Consider the following 20458-nt stretch of genomic DNA (forward strand, 5'->3'; position numbering starts at 1 on the left):
CCCGCTTTAACGTACGCAATGGGACCGGAGCATGTATGTAAAGCGAAAATGTACTTAAAGTGAAGCACTACCTTTTCCCACTTATCGATGCATGTACTGTACGGCAATCGTTATATACGTGCATAACTGATGTAAATAACGCATTTGTAACAGGCTCTATAGTCTCCCGCTTGCTCACAGCATCGGTCAGGTAGGGAGCCGGTATTGCTGTTCAGGACGTGATGACAGGCGCATGCGTGAGCTGCCGTTTGCCTATTGGGCGATATGTACTTACTTGCGAGTGTACTTAAAGTGAGTGTACTTAAAGCGGAGTATGCCTGTATATAGTAATTAGTATATAGTTGAATACTTCAAAAAAAATATTCTCATAAACAAGGGTCATATCGTTAAACCCTTTGGCCAAAGCGTTATAAGCCTGCAAGCCAACGTCAAGGCATAACTAAATTCATAACCAAAAGGAAACAATAAGGAAGACAAATAGGCAGACTCTTTAAAACATTGTAAGGCTAAGATTATAGTCCTTCCTTGCGTGTCTGACGGACCGCATAGCCTCGCGCACACCTGTTGCCCAAGCGATGTGTGTACTTGGCTGCAGGAGATTGGGAAGGTGACAGGGAGGCGTTGCAATGCTGGTTCGCCTTCATTGACTGAACCGCTCACGTTATGCGGCTGCACGTGAAAATACATTTTTTGTCTTTTCAAAATGCAGTCGCGCCTTCATGCTCCGTCGGTTGCGCGCGCGCGCACACACACACACACTAGGGGCGGCCGCATAGGGATTATGCCATTTGTGTTTGTTGAGCACGAGCACCATCGCGCCGAAAATAACCTCAGCCTGAGATCAGTGCACTTGGTGTGTACCCTTCAATAATAAAAATAAAAGAAACTAGTCTAAACCAATGTGATGAATAAACAGGTAGGGGAAGAAATGGACAGGGACAGGCAGGCAATTAGATTATGTCAGAAGGGACACAGGCATATATCAGAATTATAAGAAATGTAATAAAAGTGGCAAGATTAGCAAAAAAATAAAGACTGTAATGCAAAGCATGATCAAGCCAAAAAAAGCTATTCAAGTACATCAATAACAAAATGATTAGAAAAGAGAGAATATATTGGACCCTTTCAGTATGAGACGGGCAGCAAAATTATTGGAGAGAAGGAGAAGGCGGAGGCGTTAACGGAAAAAATATATTGCAATAGTAGGAAGTCACAACTTGAATACTGACTAATGTTTTGTTAGAGGAAGAAGTGCAAAAGGCTACTAGATAAAATGAAGGTAAATAAAGCACAATGCCCACGATGGCATGCACCCAAGGGTTCTTAAATAGCCAGACCGTTCTATTTAATATTAAAGGATTCCATTTCCCACGGGCTCGGTACCATAAGATTGTTGTAAAGCAGTTATGGTCCCTATATTTAAAAAAAAGGGGAGTTACAGACCTGTGGTACTGACATTAATAGCCGGGAAGCTACTTAAAGGTTTATTAAGGGATAATATTCAGGCATGGATAACAATTTCTTTTAGTAATAGTCAGCATGGATTTATGAGGGATAGGTTACACCAAACTAACCTTATTAGTTTCTTTGAGGAGGGAAGTAGGAATTTACGCCAGGGCAAGGCAGTTGATGTTGACTACTTAGATTTTGCAAAGGCTTTTGCCACACAAGTGGTTACTGAAAATAAAGGAAATTGGTCTGGGTGAAAATATTTGCACCTGGTTGAAAGATAGACAACAGAGTTGTCATAAATAGAACTTTTAGCCCAACCTGGAAAAATTCCACGTAGAGTACCACAAAGTTCGGTACTGGATCCACTGCTTAAACTTATTTAGTAATGGACCTTGACATTAGCATAGAGAGTGAAGTCTCCACCTTTGCTAACAACACCAAATTATGCAAGGTAGTACAATCAAAAGCAGGATGTAATATCTTTGTAGAAGGTTTGGATAAACTCTAAGCTTGATCACGTAAATGACAGATGAGGTTTAATATATATAAATGCAAGTTGTGCATTTGGAAAGCAAGAGTTAGCAGGCTACACACAAATTAAATGGGACAACATTAGGTCAATCCTTGATAGAGAAGGATTTAGGAGTGCTTGTAGATAGCAGGCTTAGCAATAGTCAGTGGTTGACAAATCACCAAAAAATCTACTCGCCACCTAGTACCAAGCGTGTGCTGCTTGGGCCAATATTTACTCGCCCGGGGGTTAAATCCACTCGCCCGGGGCGAGCAAATGTATAGGTTTGTCGACAACTGGCAATAGTGATCAATATCGAGCAATAGCTGCAAAGGCTAATAGGATTTTATCTTGCATAAAACAGGGTATGTATGGAAGGAAAGACAGCATAATTTTGTCACTGTATAAATCCTTAGCAAGACCACATCTTTAATATGGACATAGTTTTAGGCACCATTCCATAAAAAATATATTATGAAACTGGAAAAAGTGCAGAGAAGAGGCACCAAATTAATAATGGAGATGGAAGGTCTGACGTATGGTGAATTGTTAACTAAATTAGAATTGTTTACATTAGAAAACAGGAGGGGGATGTGATAATTAGTACAAATATTCAGCAACTTTCAAGAGATTTCACCAGCAGCAAAGAAAAGTGTTCTTTACAGATAGGGCAGTTAAAATGTAGAATGTATTACCCATGGAGATGCAATAGATATATTTTAACAAAAGGTTATACGTTTTTATAAAGGAAAGATATACACACCAATAAGTGTACACACACGCTAGTACAGAGTTTCTTGGTGAGCAGCGTGTTAGAAACAATTAGAAATAAACATAGTGATTTTGAACCAGGGAGAAATATGATTGCCATTACTGGAGTCAGGAAAGAATGTATTTTTCCCCTTATGAGACACAATTGGATAATGTTTCACTGAGGCTTTTTGTTTGCCTTCTTCTGGATAAATATACTGTACATACAAATACATGCGGAGTACCTTTATCTTCTTAATTTAACATAGGTTGAACTCGAGACATACCTTTTTCCAACCTCAATTACTATGTAAGTTTAATGCAACTACAGTATGTAAAAGTATTTTAAATGTATGTTGTGTAAAGGCTGCAGTACATTGAGATTCCTCACTAAACATTCTGGCTGTTGTTGATTTTGGAATCAGCAGGCCAGTCCTCTCTCCCCTTACTCTTTCACCTGGTGTTTTACATGGTGACCTCACATTATGCCCATTACTCACCTGAGCTGCCATCTTCATGGATTTCCTTCTCCTGAATATTCTGATGGTCGCTTCCACACGACTCCTCTTTCTGAATGCCCGACATCATCTCTGGGTCTGCATGAAGGAATCCTGTTCCTGCCAAGGAAGAATTACAGTGTCTGCTCATCTCCTTAAAATCGCTCTCCTGGCTTCCCATCAAAATCTTACAAAGTTCTATCTTCAAGGCTCCCTACATATTTTCATTGATTTGTCTACACCTCTGCTTGTCTCCTATGCTCTCCTCATAAATCTCCTTTCCACCTCTACTAAAACCTTTTTCACTCCCTGTCTTCACCCTCATGTGGATCTCCCTCACACTTCGTACATACAGTACCATGAAGTTTCTCTTCCCACGGTCAAGTCAAACCTAAAACCACACCTTCTGAATTATGCATTTCAATAGCCTAGAGGTGATTCAAGTGTTTTTATCTTATCTATTCCATTGCATGAGGGTTAAATAAGTAAATACATATACCCAATATATCTATACCTTACCAATTAGATTGAAAGCTCTTCAGAGCAGGGACTCCTCTTCCACAATGTTACTTTTATGTCTGATGCACTTATTCCCATGATGTGTTATTTGTAGTTATTTGTTATTTATATGATTGTCAAGTATATTACTACTGGGAAGCGCTATGTACATTAATGGCGCTATATAAATAGAGACATACATACTGTACACACTTTACAGACCCGTCTTTAGGTGAGGAAGAGTGCGGGGGAGGGGAGGAGAGGGGGAGAGTTATCTAGCTCTATTTACTACTTTGATCTAACTGTGACACCACTAGCAGTGACCACTCTGCCTACAGTCTCCCAATATATACCACTGGAGATAGTACCAGCTTCTCTTGCACGGCACAGTATGCTTATGCCCTACCTGACTGGCAGGATATTGCACATGGTGCGATAGGCATTGACACTGCACTATAGTCACTGCATGACATGTGCATATAGCAGTAATGCAGCAACACTGTTGACAACCACACCTAACCCTGCCAGTCAGTGGCATAAACTATGATACCTACCCAGATCTACTCCAGCCTCTTGGTCACCTTTGCGGATAGTGTATGCAATTTAGACAATTAGCTGGTTAAGCAGCTATTGAGATTACTTTCCTCTGGAGTTACTCCCCTCCTGCAGCCACACTAATTGTAATTCCAAACTGCTGTAGTCAGAGCATTAAGGGGTGTAATTGGTACAGCTACCTCAGGACATATTCCGTTGTTTAGCAGCCATTTACTAATCCCCTTACAGTGACCATGCTTCCAAACAGAGTGCACAACTTTTAATACACTATACCAGCGGTGCACAATCTTTTCTACTCGTGCCCCCCCCCCTCTTGCTTCCCTCCCTGCTCATGCCCCCCAACCCCCTCTCTCTCTTACCTGCTCTTCGGCTTCCGGCGTCAAATGACGTCGCAGGGTCACGTGACATCACGTTGCCATGCCAACGTGACATCACATAACCCCGCGGTGTCATTTGACGCCACGTTGATGAAGAGAAGGTAAGTTCAGTTAGAGGCCTCACGCGATCCCCCGGCATTAATTTAAATGCCTTGGGGGAAAAGCGCAGGGACTCTGCAACCGCCCACGCCCCCTGAATAATCTTGCGTCCTCCCTGGGGGGCATGCCCCCCAATTTGCGCACCGCTGTGCTATAGTACCCCTAGCTATTCACGGACCAATTTGTGATGATTTATTCTGTAACAGGGACTTATCCCTGTTGAAGAAACTGCCTCTACATCCAGCAGGGAGCTGGTTAAGTGAAGCCAGGCAATTGACCGGACTCCACCTGCCTAATGAGCTCTGTGAAAGAGTGTCATGTGAGACACAGGAAAGATTTTCCTCAGTACACAAGGGTGCTGACAAGAGGAAAGCGGTCTTGAGTGCACCGAAGGACTGGGCATTGAAAACAAGACAGAAGGGGACCTGACCTCTTTTCTGGACACAGCATCCAGGAACCTGCCAGAGGCTGGTCCCTCCAACAGACCTGGACACCACTGACCTGAAGGGCCACCTGCTTTAAAGGTACCCCATGGACTTTGGTAGTGGTATACTGGTAAGGGGCTTTTCCCTCCAGTCTTACGGATTAGGACTGGGGAGTGAGTTAGCCCATACACAGGGATAGGTGTTTGTTGTTTTATGTATATTTTTGTTTGCTGTGTTATATAAAGGAACAGGCAATACAGCCCTATATTAATTTCCCCCTAAAAACGGTCTCCATTTTGCATACCTCTGCACACATCTCTTACATATTCACCGCTTTATTTTACATTGTATACTATTGAAATGGTATTTATAATTCATCATCATACGACGTACTGATCATTTATTAGGGGATTGTAGGACGTTAATGATTCCAACACTGACATACTCAGTTGAGATTGCCAACGTGCTGTACAGAATTGCAAGGCTGCAATTACGGTCTTTACATTTTGGGTTATCCGAGTGCACCAAATAGGGTCTTTCCTGTTCAGTTCTCCCCACTGTGGAGGATTCCTTTGGAACAGGGCTGTCTCTTTTTGTTACCTATTAACAATGCCAATCCCAATGCCCATCCTCTCTCTTCAACCTCCTCCTATGGTCTCTCCCAGGGGATCACCTTTTCTACTTTTTGCAATGGACACTACCGGACCTGGTTTTCTCCCGCTTCTGCTATGCCTGGAACTTCTCCAAAACACCCTTCCCTCTAGTGAGCTATACCCTCTGCACCCTCCACAACACCTACTTCCACATGCACAGATTGCATAGACAGATTGTTTCAAGGGACTGGGACTGACCCGGCAGTCCTGGTACACGTCGACACCAATAACAAAGTTAGAGAAAGATTTAGGGTCCTAAAAAATGATTTCAGGGATCTAGGCCGCAAGCTTAAGTCACGCACCTCCAATGTAGTATTTTCTGAAATACTACCAGTCCTATGCGCTACACCAGGAAGGTTGGCAAGCAGGGAGCCACCCATATTAAATACAGATAATAGTAGAAAACCTATAAAGACTAAATCCAATTGGAGTAGAAAGGTAGGAGCAGATAAGATAATTGTACAGACTGAAAAAAAAACTTAAGTGCATGCTTGCAATTTTTTATACTTTTACCTCCACTGCTAATTTCTATCCACAAGGTCTCTACATTTCCATCATTACCCTCATAAACATCTTCCCTTATAATAGGCCTTGGATCTGGTTTAACATATAAGCATACTCCTCCTCCTCTTCGCTCGATCCTTCCGAAAAAAGGGAATAACCCTCTAAATTAACTGTCCGGTCATGAGTATAATCCCACCATGTTTCAGTAATGCCTATGATATCATACTGCTCCCTTGCAGCTATTATTCAAGCTCCCCCTTTTTATCTGTCAGGCTTCTACAGAATTTATTCTTCGCTTGTCTTGCTCTTAGTCGTGTTTCCAGCTTCTGGACAAGTTACACACATGCAATTTCTAGTTCAAATTTCCAACAAAAACAAAAAAAACATTATTAGTAACACAGGCTGCCTCTTACCCAATGAGCTGAGGGTGTGGTGATTCTCCATCATCATGTACTTGTAGACCTCCTTGTGTCCTTCTAAAAACTCCCACTCTTTCAAAAACAGCTGGAAAGCAACATTATCACAAATATTAGAATTTGGTATTGAATAAGCTATGCAATATCCTTTTGTCACGATGACACCAACTTTTATCAACACATTTCTATTTCTGGGTACTCGATTGAACAGAACAAGTTGCAAAATAAATTGTGATTTATTTCCTTAATCGACAAGCACACGACATCTGCAGAATACACTTGAAAACAACACTTACTGGAATAAGGGAATGAAAGAAATTGTCCTCTGCTTGCAAGCGCAAGAAATGCAGCCTTGGTTTTAAAGTCCTGTGGTTATGTGGTTATTAACACCTTCACACCTGGACTGGTTGCTGCTGTGCTGGAACAAAGTCTTGCATCTTTACATCATGGATTAAAATTCAGGAATCACCCTGGGGATACCTGGAAAGCCACATTTATAGACTGCCCAAAGCTATCTTTAACATGTGGATCCAATCCCCTCGTGGGAACAAAAAAACCCACGAATAGCCAAGTTACCCACAGTTCCTAAGACCGGTCAAAAGGGCTGTCCGGTGGGCAGGTCGCATGGGTCAGGTTGACGCCCATGCCACTTAGCATACCTGGGCTACACCCATTTCTTGGCACCACTAAGTCTGCTTTTTGACCAATAAATATCACTAGCCTGACATCTGCTGTGCATCAGTATGCCAGTATTGTATACATTATGGGTCTCTGGTTCTTTTCATAATTGACACTCTTTTAGACAGGGGGACTCTAAATCTATGAGAGCCTTTTGAGGCTCCGTCATAAAAATAACTACAGCCCTTTGAGGCTTGGTCATAAAAATAGCCCCAGCTCATTCACCCATATCACAGCTGGATGTCCAAGTAATTCCTGCTTGGACTTACAAAAAAAATACCTCCTGCCTTACATTTAAGATCTGCCATCATGTGTCGGTTAGAGGGTATGGCAAGCAATGCATCTTGTCTTTTACCCTCGCAGACAGGGAATGGCCTGCAAATGGGGAATAAAAATGGCGGGGACAGGGCAACAACAGTAATGCATGGCAAATCAGGTATTAACCCTTTCTTCCCTGTCACACCTGACTCAACAATTAACCTAATTTTTTTCTCTGTATAAAACAAGGGTAGAAAAGGTGATATTAAGTTGACTGTGAGAAACTTAGAGAGACAACATAACAAAAATACACCAACAGGAGTACTGAATACAGTAGATCCTTCAAGCAAGATATCTGGGCGTAAAACACATTTTCTTTACAAGCTAGATATTTCCAGTCAGAGTTTTTCTGTCTCCCAAATAGTTTGAGGTGGCCAACGCTCTGTTAGCCAGTTCCCTTTATTGGTACAAAAGTACAAATTGTTCCAATTCTGGATTAATATTCCTGACCAATTCAGATGTTAAATTATTTGCCAATATATTAAATCCCCATCTCACCCGAACAAGGTGTGCTTCATCCCCTACAGCTAAGCACCTTACAATAGCAGAAGAGTTATACATCTGATTCATAAACCAAAATTGTCCTGGAACAGGTTTGTTCATTTCTGTTTCTTCCCCCCCGCCTCCCTCCCTCCCTCCCCTGACAGTTCTGCCTGCTAGCACTTTATTTTAGTTGCAGGTTTCCCTGCTCTGGCAACACAGTGCCTGTGTAATTGATACATTTGTTACATGTTCCTTCTCCACACAGCCTGTAGCTGGTTGCCCTGGCAACCTACCAATTCTCCTAGCTGAGATTGGGTTATTCCACCCTCCCCCCCCCCCCACGGTCCTTGCTGACAAGTTAGTTTGGTCCTTAGACTATTCCTGTCTCCTAGGAACCCCTCACTTCCTTTTCCATCCTAAGCAGGCTGAGTGAGTACCTCTTATGCTTCTTCCCTCTGGCAAGGCCATTCCGTTTTTACCTTCCTCTAACTACACAGCACCTTCACCCTAGAGAAGCACTCTCTCACCACACAATACCATTTACAAGTGCCTTTATATGTCTGATGCTTTCCCAATAAAGTTAAGAAAATATAACAGGACTTGGTGTGCTTTCAAAAGAGGACGAGTTAAGCTATCTGGCCTCATCCACATCCTACACGTGCTCTGGTTCCAGAAAAAGGTGTGCTTCATCCCCTACAGCTAAGCACCTCACAATAACAGGAGTGATACATCCGATTAATAAACCAAAATCTTTAAACATTCCAGAAATTTTTGTAACCCGACGCCAAGAATGTTTTTGATAGTGTAAATATGTCGTTATACAGGTGTGGACATACTCACTGCGGTCATTCTCCCTCCAGCAGAGGTAAATGAGCATTTTCACAGTTAGTGTTAGGACCTGCTTACTAGTTAAGCCATGACGTGGCTTGCAGGCTTATAACGCTTTGGCCGAAAGGGTTGAACTAAATTACCCTTACTCACGAGATTATTGAAGTATTTTACTAAGGTATTTTGTCACATTGGATGTAGCATTGAGCATTTCTGTCTTTTGTAATATGGTATGTCTAACATCTTAAAAGTCTACACAATTTTAGGAAACTCTCTCAGTGATTGAGATTCATGACTGGTTCCCTACGACACGAATTAGAAGTTCAAGTTTTCTTTGTGACCATAGCCAAATTAGGAATGGCACTAGACTTGGCTTTCCCCTTTCACCTTTACTTTTGCTTAAAGTATGGAAACATTAGCCATGGCTATTCCAGCTACCCCTCATGTGTCAAGACTATAAAATCTCTCTCTTTGTCGATTATATTAGGTTATCACAAATCCACTGCTTTTCCTTCCGAACCAGCTTAACATTCTTGAAACGATTGGACACTTTTCAGGTTTTAAAATTAAGAATTCCAAATTCTAAAATGCTGAATATAAACCTCTGATCACATATAATTAAATTGACTAATTCTTATAATACAGGGGCTGAAAAAATATAAAATACTTTGGAACCAGCCCGAATTTTTAGGAACCAGCGTTTTGTTTGGCGCAGGGGAGGGGGGAAGAGTCACGGTTACCCCCTCCTGTCAGCAACGCTGTGTCACTATGTGTGTATAACACACACACACACACACACACACACACACACACACACACACACACACACACACACACACACACACACACACACACACACACACTCCTGCCCCCTGCTAGTGTGCATTGAGAGCAGGCAGAGTATAGGAAAGCTCCGACCCCACTTTCCAAAAAGCCTCCCCCCCAGTCCCTCTTCTCACTGAGCGGCCTTGACTTGTCAATCACTATCGGTCCCAGTGTGCTAGATCCGTCTTTGATGTCACTGTGGAGCGCTACTGCCGGTCGCAGCGGCGATTGACAGGTCTGTCATCACTGCGGACAGCACAGGCTCTATATTATGCCATATGGTTTTTAATTAAGCCGATTTCGCAGAGTGGTAGCAGGCTAGTATTGGTGAATTACGGATCTCTAAGTAGACAGACAGTAAGGACTTTGATTTTATTAACAATAATTCGAACAACTCTAGCAGACTTTTATTTTTTTAAACATATTTACAGCTCACAAACAAACACAAGTGTCTCTCCCCTCCAGACAGAAGGGGAGATACAAGAAGACCTCAAATTGTATGCACTCAAAACACCTATAACTAGTGATTGGAGCTGGGTGGAATTGATACTCTATTGCAGCAGTGCTCAAACTGGGGGATGCAAGATTTTTTTGGGGGGGTGCAGGTGGTTGCAGAGGTCCTGCGCTCTTCCCCAAGGCATTTAAATTGAATACCGGGGGACCGCGCGAGGCCTCTGTAACCTCTACTTACCGAGGTTCAGCCAGGTTCGGGACACTTGACGTCACACGACCCCGTGGCGTCATTTGACGCCGCGCGACGTATGGAGGGGAGCGCATGAACGGAGGGAGCCAGGCGGGGGGGGGGGGGGAAGCAGAATAAGTTTGCGCGACCCTGCTCTATTGGATTGCTAACCCCAGAAAACAAACACGGTGGAATTGAATGAAGGGAGTATAAAAACAAATATTATTGGTATGAAGTAAAATAAAATAAATGGTGTAATATGTTAAAACCAACATCCGCGCTGATGAGCAGCAGTCAATGAATATACCAGCTAATAGGTGTAATAAATATTAGCAGCTATAGCAAGGAGCACCTAAAAGTGTGATAGCTAATGCCTCAGTGTGGACACCTAAGGCTCATACACTCTGCTTGCTTGCGAGAGTGTGAACTCTTACCTTGCCGCGCGGTTGGAGCAGAAGCGATCTCTGCTCATTGTGCTGGCGGCGATGCGGAGGAGTCACAAAGCTGGTTCGCTCTCAGTGGCTGAACCAGCTCACGTGACAGTGCGTGAAAAGACAATTTTTTTGTCTCTTCAAATCGCGGTCGCTTCAGCGCACTCCGTCGTGCGCAAACAGAGCAGCCTCATAGGCATTAGCCGATTTGGGGATGGCGCGCGAGAGCGCAATCGCAGTCTGTATAATTTCAGCCGAAGTGAGTGAGGGAATAATTATCACTCAGCTCTGTCGGCAGTGTATGTAATAGGGTAATTAAATTAAGTTTACTAAGGCAGAACCACAGAACCACACTGTCAGGTGACTTTTTAGGCCTATATAAACCCAGTCAGAACAGCTAGTCTGCCTGCAGCCCATATCCAAGTGGCCCATTATAAGTGGCATGACTACTGAACAACTGAAGTTTAAAAGGAAGTTAAAAAGAAGTGAGGAAGAAGTGGACACCCCACCTGGCCCTGATTCCTGCATTTGAACTACGCTGGAAAGGAGGATATCATCAATACCAGACTGCATCATTACTGCTGTGATGCTGCCTTTACAATTTATATTTGCTGTGACTTCACTTCTTCACTTCTTCTCAAATTATGCACTTCTTTTTACCAGCGTCAGTATGTCTCTAACTCTATTCATATATCTCCATCTCTCCTTCCTTCACCACTTCTCTGTTCACATGAACTCCTTTCTTACTTGCGTCCTCTGACACCATACAGCTATATCCCCTGCACTAAAAAACACCCCTACAAATCATCCTCACACATCCTCTTTCTATCCATGCTTCTCCTCCTTGCTTCTGGGGATATCTCTCCCAATCCTGGTCCCCGTCTTATTCCTACATGCGCTCGTCCTCGCCTGCCAACTGCAACCTATATTCCTTCTGGTGTCAACCCCTCCAACCTCATACCCATCCCCTGCCACCCTCCCTCCTCTCTCCCTTTCTCCTGTGCCCTTTGGAATGCTCGCTCCCTCTCTAACAAGTTCCTCTCTGTGCATGACTTCTTTCTCTCTCACTCCCTGCTTCTCTTTGCTATAACTGAGACCTGGCTCACTCAGTCTGACTCTGCTCTGGAAGCTGTCCTCTCCTACGGTGGCCTTTCCTTCTCCCACACTCCGCGCACTGATGGCAGGGGTGGAGGCGTGGGGCTCCTGCTCTCCTCTCTCTGTCATTACCGAACCCTTCCTATTCCTCCCTCTCTTGCTTTTCCCTCCATTGAGGCTCACACTGTCCAGATTTTCTCTCCTCTCCCTGTTCATGTGGCGGTCATCTATCGCCCACCTACCTCTACTCATCCCCCTTCTGCATTTCTCTCTCACTTTGAATCCTGGCTCTCTTTCTTCCTCTCCTCAGACTCCCCTGTTCTTCTCCTTGGGGACTTCAATTGCCACATTGATGACCCCTCTCTCACTTGGGCTTCCCGCTTTCTTTCTCTAACCTTTTCTTTTGGCCTTCAACAGTGGACTGCAGCCAGCACCCACAAGGATGGCCACTACTTAGACCTGGTTTTCACTAAGAACTTCTCTCTCTCCGATTTCTCCATTTCCCCTTTTCCTCTCTCTGACCATCATCTCATTCTCTCTATCTCGCTTCTCCCCTTCTCCACCTCCATCTACACCCCGGTTCTGCAGAAACCTGCGCTCTATTCACTTACCTGACTTTGAGTCCACTTTACGCTCCTCCCTCTCCTCTCTCAGCTCCGCAACAGACCCTGACAACCTGGTCAGGAACTACAACTCTGCCTTGTCCTCCTCTCTTGATCTACATGCCCCGCTTTCTCTCTGCTGCCCTCGCCCTTCTAACCCTAGACCCTGGCTAAATTCCCACACGCGCATGCTGCGTTCCTCCACTCGTTCCTCTGAACGCCTCTGGAGGAAATCTCATACTCTCGCAGACTTCCTTCCCTACAAATTTATGCTATCCTGTTTCAACGCTGCCCTCTTGCAAGCTAAACAAGCCTACTTTTCATCACTAATCAACATGCACAAGTCTAACCCACGCCGACTGTTCTCTGTCTTTGATACTCTACTCAAACCACCCTCAGCTGCCTCTCCTTCCTCCATCTCCGCTCAGGACTTTGCTGACTATTTTAAGGAAAAGGTGGAATCCATACGTCAGAACATCCCCTCTGTTTCTTCTTCCCATCCTACACCTCTTCCTAACTCTCCTCCTGCCTTCCTTGACTCTTTTTCCACTGTTTCAGAGGAGGATGTGTCGCTGTTGATCGCCACTTCTCACTCTACCACTTGCCCTCTTGACACCATTCCCTCCCATCTCCTAAAACCTATTGCTCCTACTATAATCCCTACGCTCACACACATTTTTAACTCCTCCCTCTGCTCTGGAACCTTTCCATCCTCCTTCAAACATGCAACAGTCATACCATTACTCAAAAACAGCAAGCTTGACCCTACCTGTCTTTCTAACTATCGACCTGTCTCCCTCCTGCCTTTTGCCTCTAAACTCCTTGAACGTCTTGTATTCTCTCGCTTGCTCCATTTTCTCAACACCTATTCTCTCCTAGACCCTCTACAATCTGGCTTCCGCACTGCTCACTCCACGGAAACAGCCCTCACTTAAATAACTGACGACCTCCATGCTGCCAAAGACAGAGGTCATTACACTCTGCTCATATTACTCGACCTCTCTGCAGCATTTGACACCGTGGACCACCCTCTTTTCCTTCACATTCTCCATACTCTTGGTATTCGGAACAAAGCTCTATCCTGGATCTCAACCTACCTCTCCCATCGTACTTTCAGTGTCTCTTCTGCTAACACCTCCTCCTCCTCTATTGATCTCTCTGTGGGGGTACCCCAGGGCTCTGTCCTGGGACCTCTTCTCTTTTCTCTGTACACACTCTCTCTAGGTGACTTAATAACATCTTTGGGTTTAAATATCACCTCTATGCTGACGACACACAAATATACTTTTCAATACCTGACCTTACACCTGCTATACAGACCAAAGTTTCTGAATGTCTCTGTGCTATATCATCCTGGATGGCCCTCCGTCGCCTTAAACTCAACATGGCTAAAACAGAGCTCCTCATACTTCCTCCCAAACCTGGCCCTAGTAACTCCTTCCACATTACTGTTGGAACTACGATCATCCACCCAGTAGCCCAAGCACACTGCCTAGGAGTCACACTCGACTCCTCTCTCACATTGGCCCCTCACATTCAAAACATTTCTAAAACCTGTTGCTTTTTCCTCCGCAATATCACAAGGATACGACCTTTCCTCTGTTGCTCGACTGCTAAAACTCTGACTCAGGCCCTCATTCTCTCCCGTCTTGATTACTGTAACCTCCTGCTGTCCGGCCTTCCTGCCTCTCACCTGTCTCCCCTACAATCTATCCTAAATGCTGCTGCCAGAATCACTCTACTCTTTCCTAGATCTGTCTCAGCATCTCCCCTCCTGAAATCCCTCTCCTGGCTTCCAATCAAATCCCGCATCTCACACTCCATTCTTCTCCTCACTTTTAAAGCTTTACACTCTTCTGCCCCTCCTTACATCTCAGCCGTAATTTCTCACAATGCACCATCCCGACTCTTGCGTTCTGCTCAAGGATGTCTTCTTTCTACCCCCTTTTTATCTAAAGCCCTCTCCCGCCTTAAACCTTTTTCACTGACTGCCCCACACCTCTGGAATGCCCTTCCCCTCAGTACCCGACTAGCACCCTCTCTATACACCTTTAAGACCCACCTTAAGACACACTTGCTGAAAGAAGCATACGAATAGCACTGTGAACATTCTGAACACATGATACATAAAGCTTGGCCCCCTGCAGACGCACTTACCAGAACTCCCTCCTACTGTCTCTGTACGTTCTCCCTACCTACCAATTAGATTGTAAGCTCCTCGGGGCAGGGACTCCTCTTCCTTAATGTTATGTTTATGTCTAAAGCACTTATTCCCATGATCTGTTATTTATATTATCTGTTATTTATTCGATTACCACATGTATTACTACTGTGAAGCGCTATGTACATTAATGGCGCTATATAAATAAAGACATACAATACAATACAATTAGTTATTCCACATTTAGGTGCTCCTTGCTATAGCTGCTAATATTTATTCCACTTATTAGCTGGCATATTCATTGACTGCAGCTCACCAAAAGCGGATGTTGCTTTTAACATATTACCCCATTTATTTTACATCGTACAAATAACATTTGATTTTATGCTCCATTCCGCCGTGTTTGTTTTCCAGCGTTTTCTCTTCCAATGTGGTATACATTTTACCCCAGCTCCAACACGTTTATTGACCAACTAATTCAGGGGTGCGCAAAGTTTTCATCCTGCACCAACCCCCCTGCCTTGTTTCCCTCTGCACGGCTCTGTAAAACTCCCTGACCTCACTTACCTTGCCATCCAGTGACGTGTCGTCATGGCAACCTGCAGGGTCACGTGACATCATTTGCCGCAGGGTTGCCATGATGACACGTCGCTGGATGGTAAGTGAGGTCAGGGAGTTTTATAGAGGCCTCGCGCGATCCACGGCCTTTCATTTAAATGCCTTTGGTGAAGCGCGGAGCCTCTGGAGCAGCCGCGCCCCTCCACCCCAAAATATCGGTGTTTCAAGTGCATACAATTTGGGGTCTTCTTGTCTCTCTCCCTCCACCTGGAGGCAGGAGGTCTGTTTGTGTCTATCCCTCCCCTAGTGCACCCACCTATTATACCCGCATATCTTGTTGGAACCTCTCTTTCTGATATTTACAGCTCCATAGCTTTTGTAAAATCCCAAGATTTTGGATCACAATTCGACTTCTAGACATTTTGAATTTGATTTGCAGGTTTAATTTCAGTGCTATATTAGAGGACAAAACAATATGGTGAGGAATTTTGGTCAATTTTATCTAGAAAGATGGAGGGGGCACAGATGGGACGAAACAGACACGGCACGGAGGGGGGTGGGGACGGACGCGGCACGGAGGGTGGGGTGGGAGATACAGCTGCGGCACGGAGGGGGGGGGGAGAGATACAGCTCGGAGGGGAGGGAGATACAGCAAGGAGGCAGGAAAGACTGCAAGGAAAGGAGACAGATGGATGACAGTGAGGAGGGAATGGAGAGCAGTGTGCTCATGGGGCAGGAGGGAGTCGAGACAGCAAGGTGAGTATAAGGAAGAAACAGAGACAGCAAGGCAAGGAGGAGACACGAGATGAGTAAGGGCTGTAATATAACGCGCGTGCACGTGCCACATGCTTTTCCTGTATATAGTGCCGGGAGCTGCAAGTAATGTATATATGCGTGTATATATGCGTGTATGTGTGTGTGAGTATATGTGTGTGCGAGTGAAAAAAAGTCGTAGATAAGATTTTTTAAAGAAAAAAAAAAAAAACTTTAATAAATATATTGAATTTCCTCATCTTCGCCGCTGTCTGTCGGCTCCCCTCTCCCTGCCGTGCGCGCGCGCGGCCCTTCTATAGAAATCCGCGCACACGCAGCATGCGCCCGGCACTATAGAACGTGCCTAAGAGAGGAGTATGTGTAGTGTGCACAGAGAGGAGCAGACAGTAAGGCAGGGAGTTCAAAGAGGGGGAAGAGAGTGTGCAAAGGAGTAGCAGGGCACGACGGAAAAGGGAGTAAAGTGGGGAAGAGGGACAAGAGACAGCAAGGCATTACCGGGAGAGGTGAAAACAAAGAGCAATGTTTCATTAATAACCTTTAAGATCTGCTAGATTGGCGCATGTTACACCCGATACAACTAGTTACACAAGATATTCTTGCAAATGTATTGATGGTTAAAATACACACACAAAAAAGAAAAGAAAATGTGCACAGCAATTTCAGGGGCCTCCAAGAAGCATTCAAGAGATGCCAGCGTTCCGACACAGCTCATAAATGAATATAGGGATTCTCTTTAGTAGTTGAACAGCATTATAAGGATAAAATATTAAACAGTTATGATATGATTTATTTGTATCCTAGACATCTATACTGTAGTATTAAAACGATGTTAAAAATAAAATTTTTGTTTGTTTTTCTTTGCGATGGATTGGCATCGCCAGGAAAGTCCTGCACCAACACCAATTTCATGATAATTCTATTTTCCTGCACTACAATAACACAAACTGCATAAGTGCCTGTGATGGGAAAAGACGCCACACTCCTTCTTAATATGGAGGACTATTTCTGCTTGAGCCAGCTTCGGGTTTTTTCAGTGTATCAGGAGCAGCAAAAAAAAGAGTTCTCCCAAGGGGTAGGGTAATTGGCGGTGCACAACGTGCCAAATGGTGCAGGAACTGCGTTCCATTTGGAACACCACCATTCCCTCCCCCTTGGGAGAACTCTTTTTATGATCATTTCGGGCTGAGTGTACGCTCCTTCCAGAATTCCAGAAAACAAAGGTCGTGAGTACTTTATTTTTGATTGATATGCTATGGACTTTCAAGTTGATATAATATTGGTCTAGCTCTAGGGGTTATTGTGTCAGCGGATTAAAGGGTCTGGATCCCTATTTACATGGGCTTCCTAGACATCCCATACACATCAACTCCATCACATACCCTTACATGGGAGCCTCAATGACCATTTATCAAATAGTACTCACATTCATTTACCTGGATACAGCAACAAATGTGTTTTCATGATACAATATTGGTTTTGGAAAACAAATAAATAATTATTATTATGGATACATTTGCAAAACCTAGAGCACTGGTCTATAAGGTAGGTATTCCTCAGTCTTGTCTATATCAGGGGCAGCAGAACCCTGGAATCATTAACCAGGCTACTATCCTGCAGACAGACTGCAGAGGAAAAGTTTGCGATTGCACAATTTGTGACTACTAAAACTGATTTGGAACAAAAGACGAAAAACAAGGAAGTGCGGCGCACCACCAGGTGAATAATAGAGAGGGGGTTCCCTCAGATGGTTGGCGTCATTCATCAGTCAAATCTCCCAACTGCAGAGTTTATGAGTATCTAATTACTTATTTCTGAAATGGGCTAAGTTCATAAACCACAGGGTTTTAGAAGAGATTTTGGACGCCATATTGTCTTGGTTGCTGTACATTTCTATAGAGAAAGAACTAGGCAGGCGTTACTAGCCCTACATCTGTATGCTTATATGGTCATTTAAAAATGGAAACGTCCTGCAAATTAAAGATAGCAAAAACAGACAAATATGAGTGTTCTTGACAATCTTTGAGCCCCAGATCCCTCTTTGGACTCTTTCATCAAACCGATTTGGGCCTAAGGACCAAGCTGCTATACTGTTGCCACGAACACTCAGGATAAAGTCTTCTGAACGACCACAGGCTGCCTATGTTATCCTCTCTCTGTGATATACAGATGTAGCAGGGGTTATTCCACCCACTCCCACATCATTGTGGAATAGTCTGCGTTATCATTGCCATTGAATCACAAGGAACGTTTGAGATATTCTGCATTATGAGTGTGTGTAGCTGCAGTGTGTGTGTGCAGCTGCAGTGTGTGCGTATGTGTGTGCAGCTGCAGTGTGTGCGTATGTGTGTGCAGCTGCAGTGTGTGCGTATGTGTGTGCAGCTGCAGTGTGTGCGTATGTGTGTGTAGCTGCAGTGTGTGTGTGTGTGTGTATGTGTGTGTAGCTGCAGTGTGTGTGTGTGTGTGTATGTGTGTGTGGCTGCAGTGTGTGTGTGTGTGTATGTGTGTGTGGCTGCAGTGTGTGTGTGTATGTGTGTGTATGTGTGTGTATGTGTGTGTATGTGTGTGTATGTGTGTGTATGTGTGTGTCTGCAGCGTGTGTGTGTCTGCAGCGTGTGTGTGTCTGCAGCGTGTGTGTGTCTGCAGCGTGTGTGTGTCTGCAGCGTGTGTGTGTCTGCAGCGTGTGTGTGTCTGCAGCGTGTGTGTGTCTGCAGCGTGTGTGTGTCTGCAGCGTGTGTGTGTCTGCAGCGTGTGTGTGTCTGCAGCGTGTGTGTGTCTGCAGCGTGTGTGTGTCTGCAGCGTGTGTGTGTCTGCAGCGTGTGTGTCTGCAGCGTGTGTGTGTCTGCAGCGTGTGTGTGTCTGCAGCGTGTGTGTGTGTCTGCAGCGTGTGTGTGTCTGCAGCGTGTGTGTGGCTGCAGCGTGCGCGTGGCTGCAGCGTGCGCGTGGCTGCAGCGTGCGCGTGGCTGCAGCGTGCGCGTGGCTGCAGCGTGCGCGTGGCTGCAGCGTGCGCGTGGCTGCAGTGTGTGTGTGCAGTGTGTGTATGTGTAGCTGCAGTGTGTGTGTGCAGTGTGTGCGTGCGTAGCTGCAGTTTGCGTGTGTGTGTGTGTAGCTGCAGTGTGTAGCTGCAGTGTGTGTGTAGCCGCAGTGTGTGTATGTACACAGAGAGGGCGGCAGTGTATGGATATAGATAGCTGCAGTGTAAGTTTATATAGAGGTGCTTTAATGCTTAATGCTTTAATGCTTTTATTTACCATTTTATTTTAATTTAAAACATCTATATAACTATACAAAAGTGTCAATTATTTATGAAAAAAGCCTACATTTAGCCTATAATAGTAGCTTCGCCTCAGGGCATCAACTCTTCCAGCCAGGGCATTATTGGCCAGTAATGCCCTGTTCTTCTGGAATTATTACTTAAGTATAGCTATTTTTACTTGATTTGAGCCTGCTGTCGGATTACCACGGTACACTGCACTTTTTCACAGACTATACTCCAAATGTAACAAAGGTTGATCTTGATGGGCATACGTCTTTTCTCACCTCATCTTCCTTAGAAAGATTTTTACTAGCCTTAAATACACATTTTTCTAATCTATCTAGGTTTAAGCATATCTGCTCCTCGCACAGAAATTATGAAGCAATCATTAGTCAATCACAGAACACAGCTTGGAGAATTGAAACCGTGACCACCGGAAAACACAGTTGTTAAAGATTGTTAAAACTCCCTAAAAATTTTGTTCACCACAAAAAAATACTTGTTTTTTTTTAAAGCATAATTTAGCTACATTTAACATATTAAACATGCCATTGTCCTTAGATTAGTTTGGTCCTAGGCAGGACTCTTGGCATGAATTTGGTATTAGACATTTTACATCTTACTTCTCCAGTCAGCAGGTGGATGATCTTGGAGGCATGTTCCACTATTTTCTCGGTCATCAGCATCTTGCCGTCCTTTCTCTCTCTCGAGTCTGTTTGACGCTCTATGAGGGATCTGTGAGCCTTGCTAAAACCTTCAGGGACCTGTTCTCCATTCTTCTTCACAACAACATAATCCTACGAGACAGACAAAGAGTAAACGTGAAACTTCAGTGAAAAAGGATGGATGTGACCGGTCATGTGTGCCAGACGTACAGCGGCGGATTTCAAAAGACGCCGCCCTATGGTGCTTACATATGCCGGCCGCCTCCTGCCACCCTCCTCCTCCTCCTTCCGATTCGCAGAGTCAAAAGATGCCGCGGACGTCACCCAAGTGATGTCACACGGCGTTTCGTTGCCATGGTAACGCGTGA

General features: G+C 44.4%; 1 protein-coding gene across 1 annotated transcript in view; it reads right to left on the reverse strand.

Annotated features, from left to right (window-relative positions):
* Positions 1-20458, reverse strand: part of LOC142471329 (uncharacterized) — a 68958-nt gene that overhangs the window by 45497 nt on the left and 3003 nt on the right. Inside the window, 3 exon segments of the mRNA XM_075578165.1 lie at positions 3214-3330; positions 6735-6825; positions 20049-20222. Of these exon segments, the coding sequence (XP_075434280.1) occupies positions 3214-3330; positions 6735-6825; positions 20049-20222 (382 nt within the window).

This window comes from Ascaphus truei, chromosome 20, assembly GCF_040206685.1.
Source record: "Ascaphus truei isolate aAscTru1 chromosome 20, aAscTru1.hap1, whole genome shotgun sequence".
Taxonomy (NCBI): domain Eukaryota; kingdom Metazoa; phylum Chordata; class Amphibia; order Anura; family Ascaphidae; genus Ascaphus; species Ascaphus truei.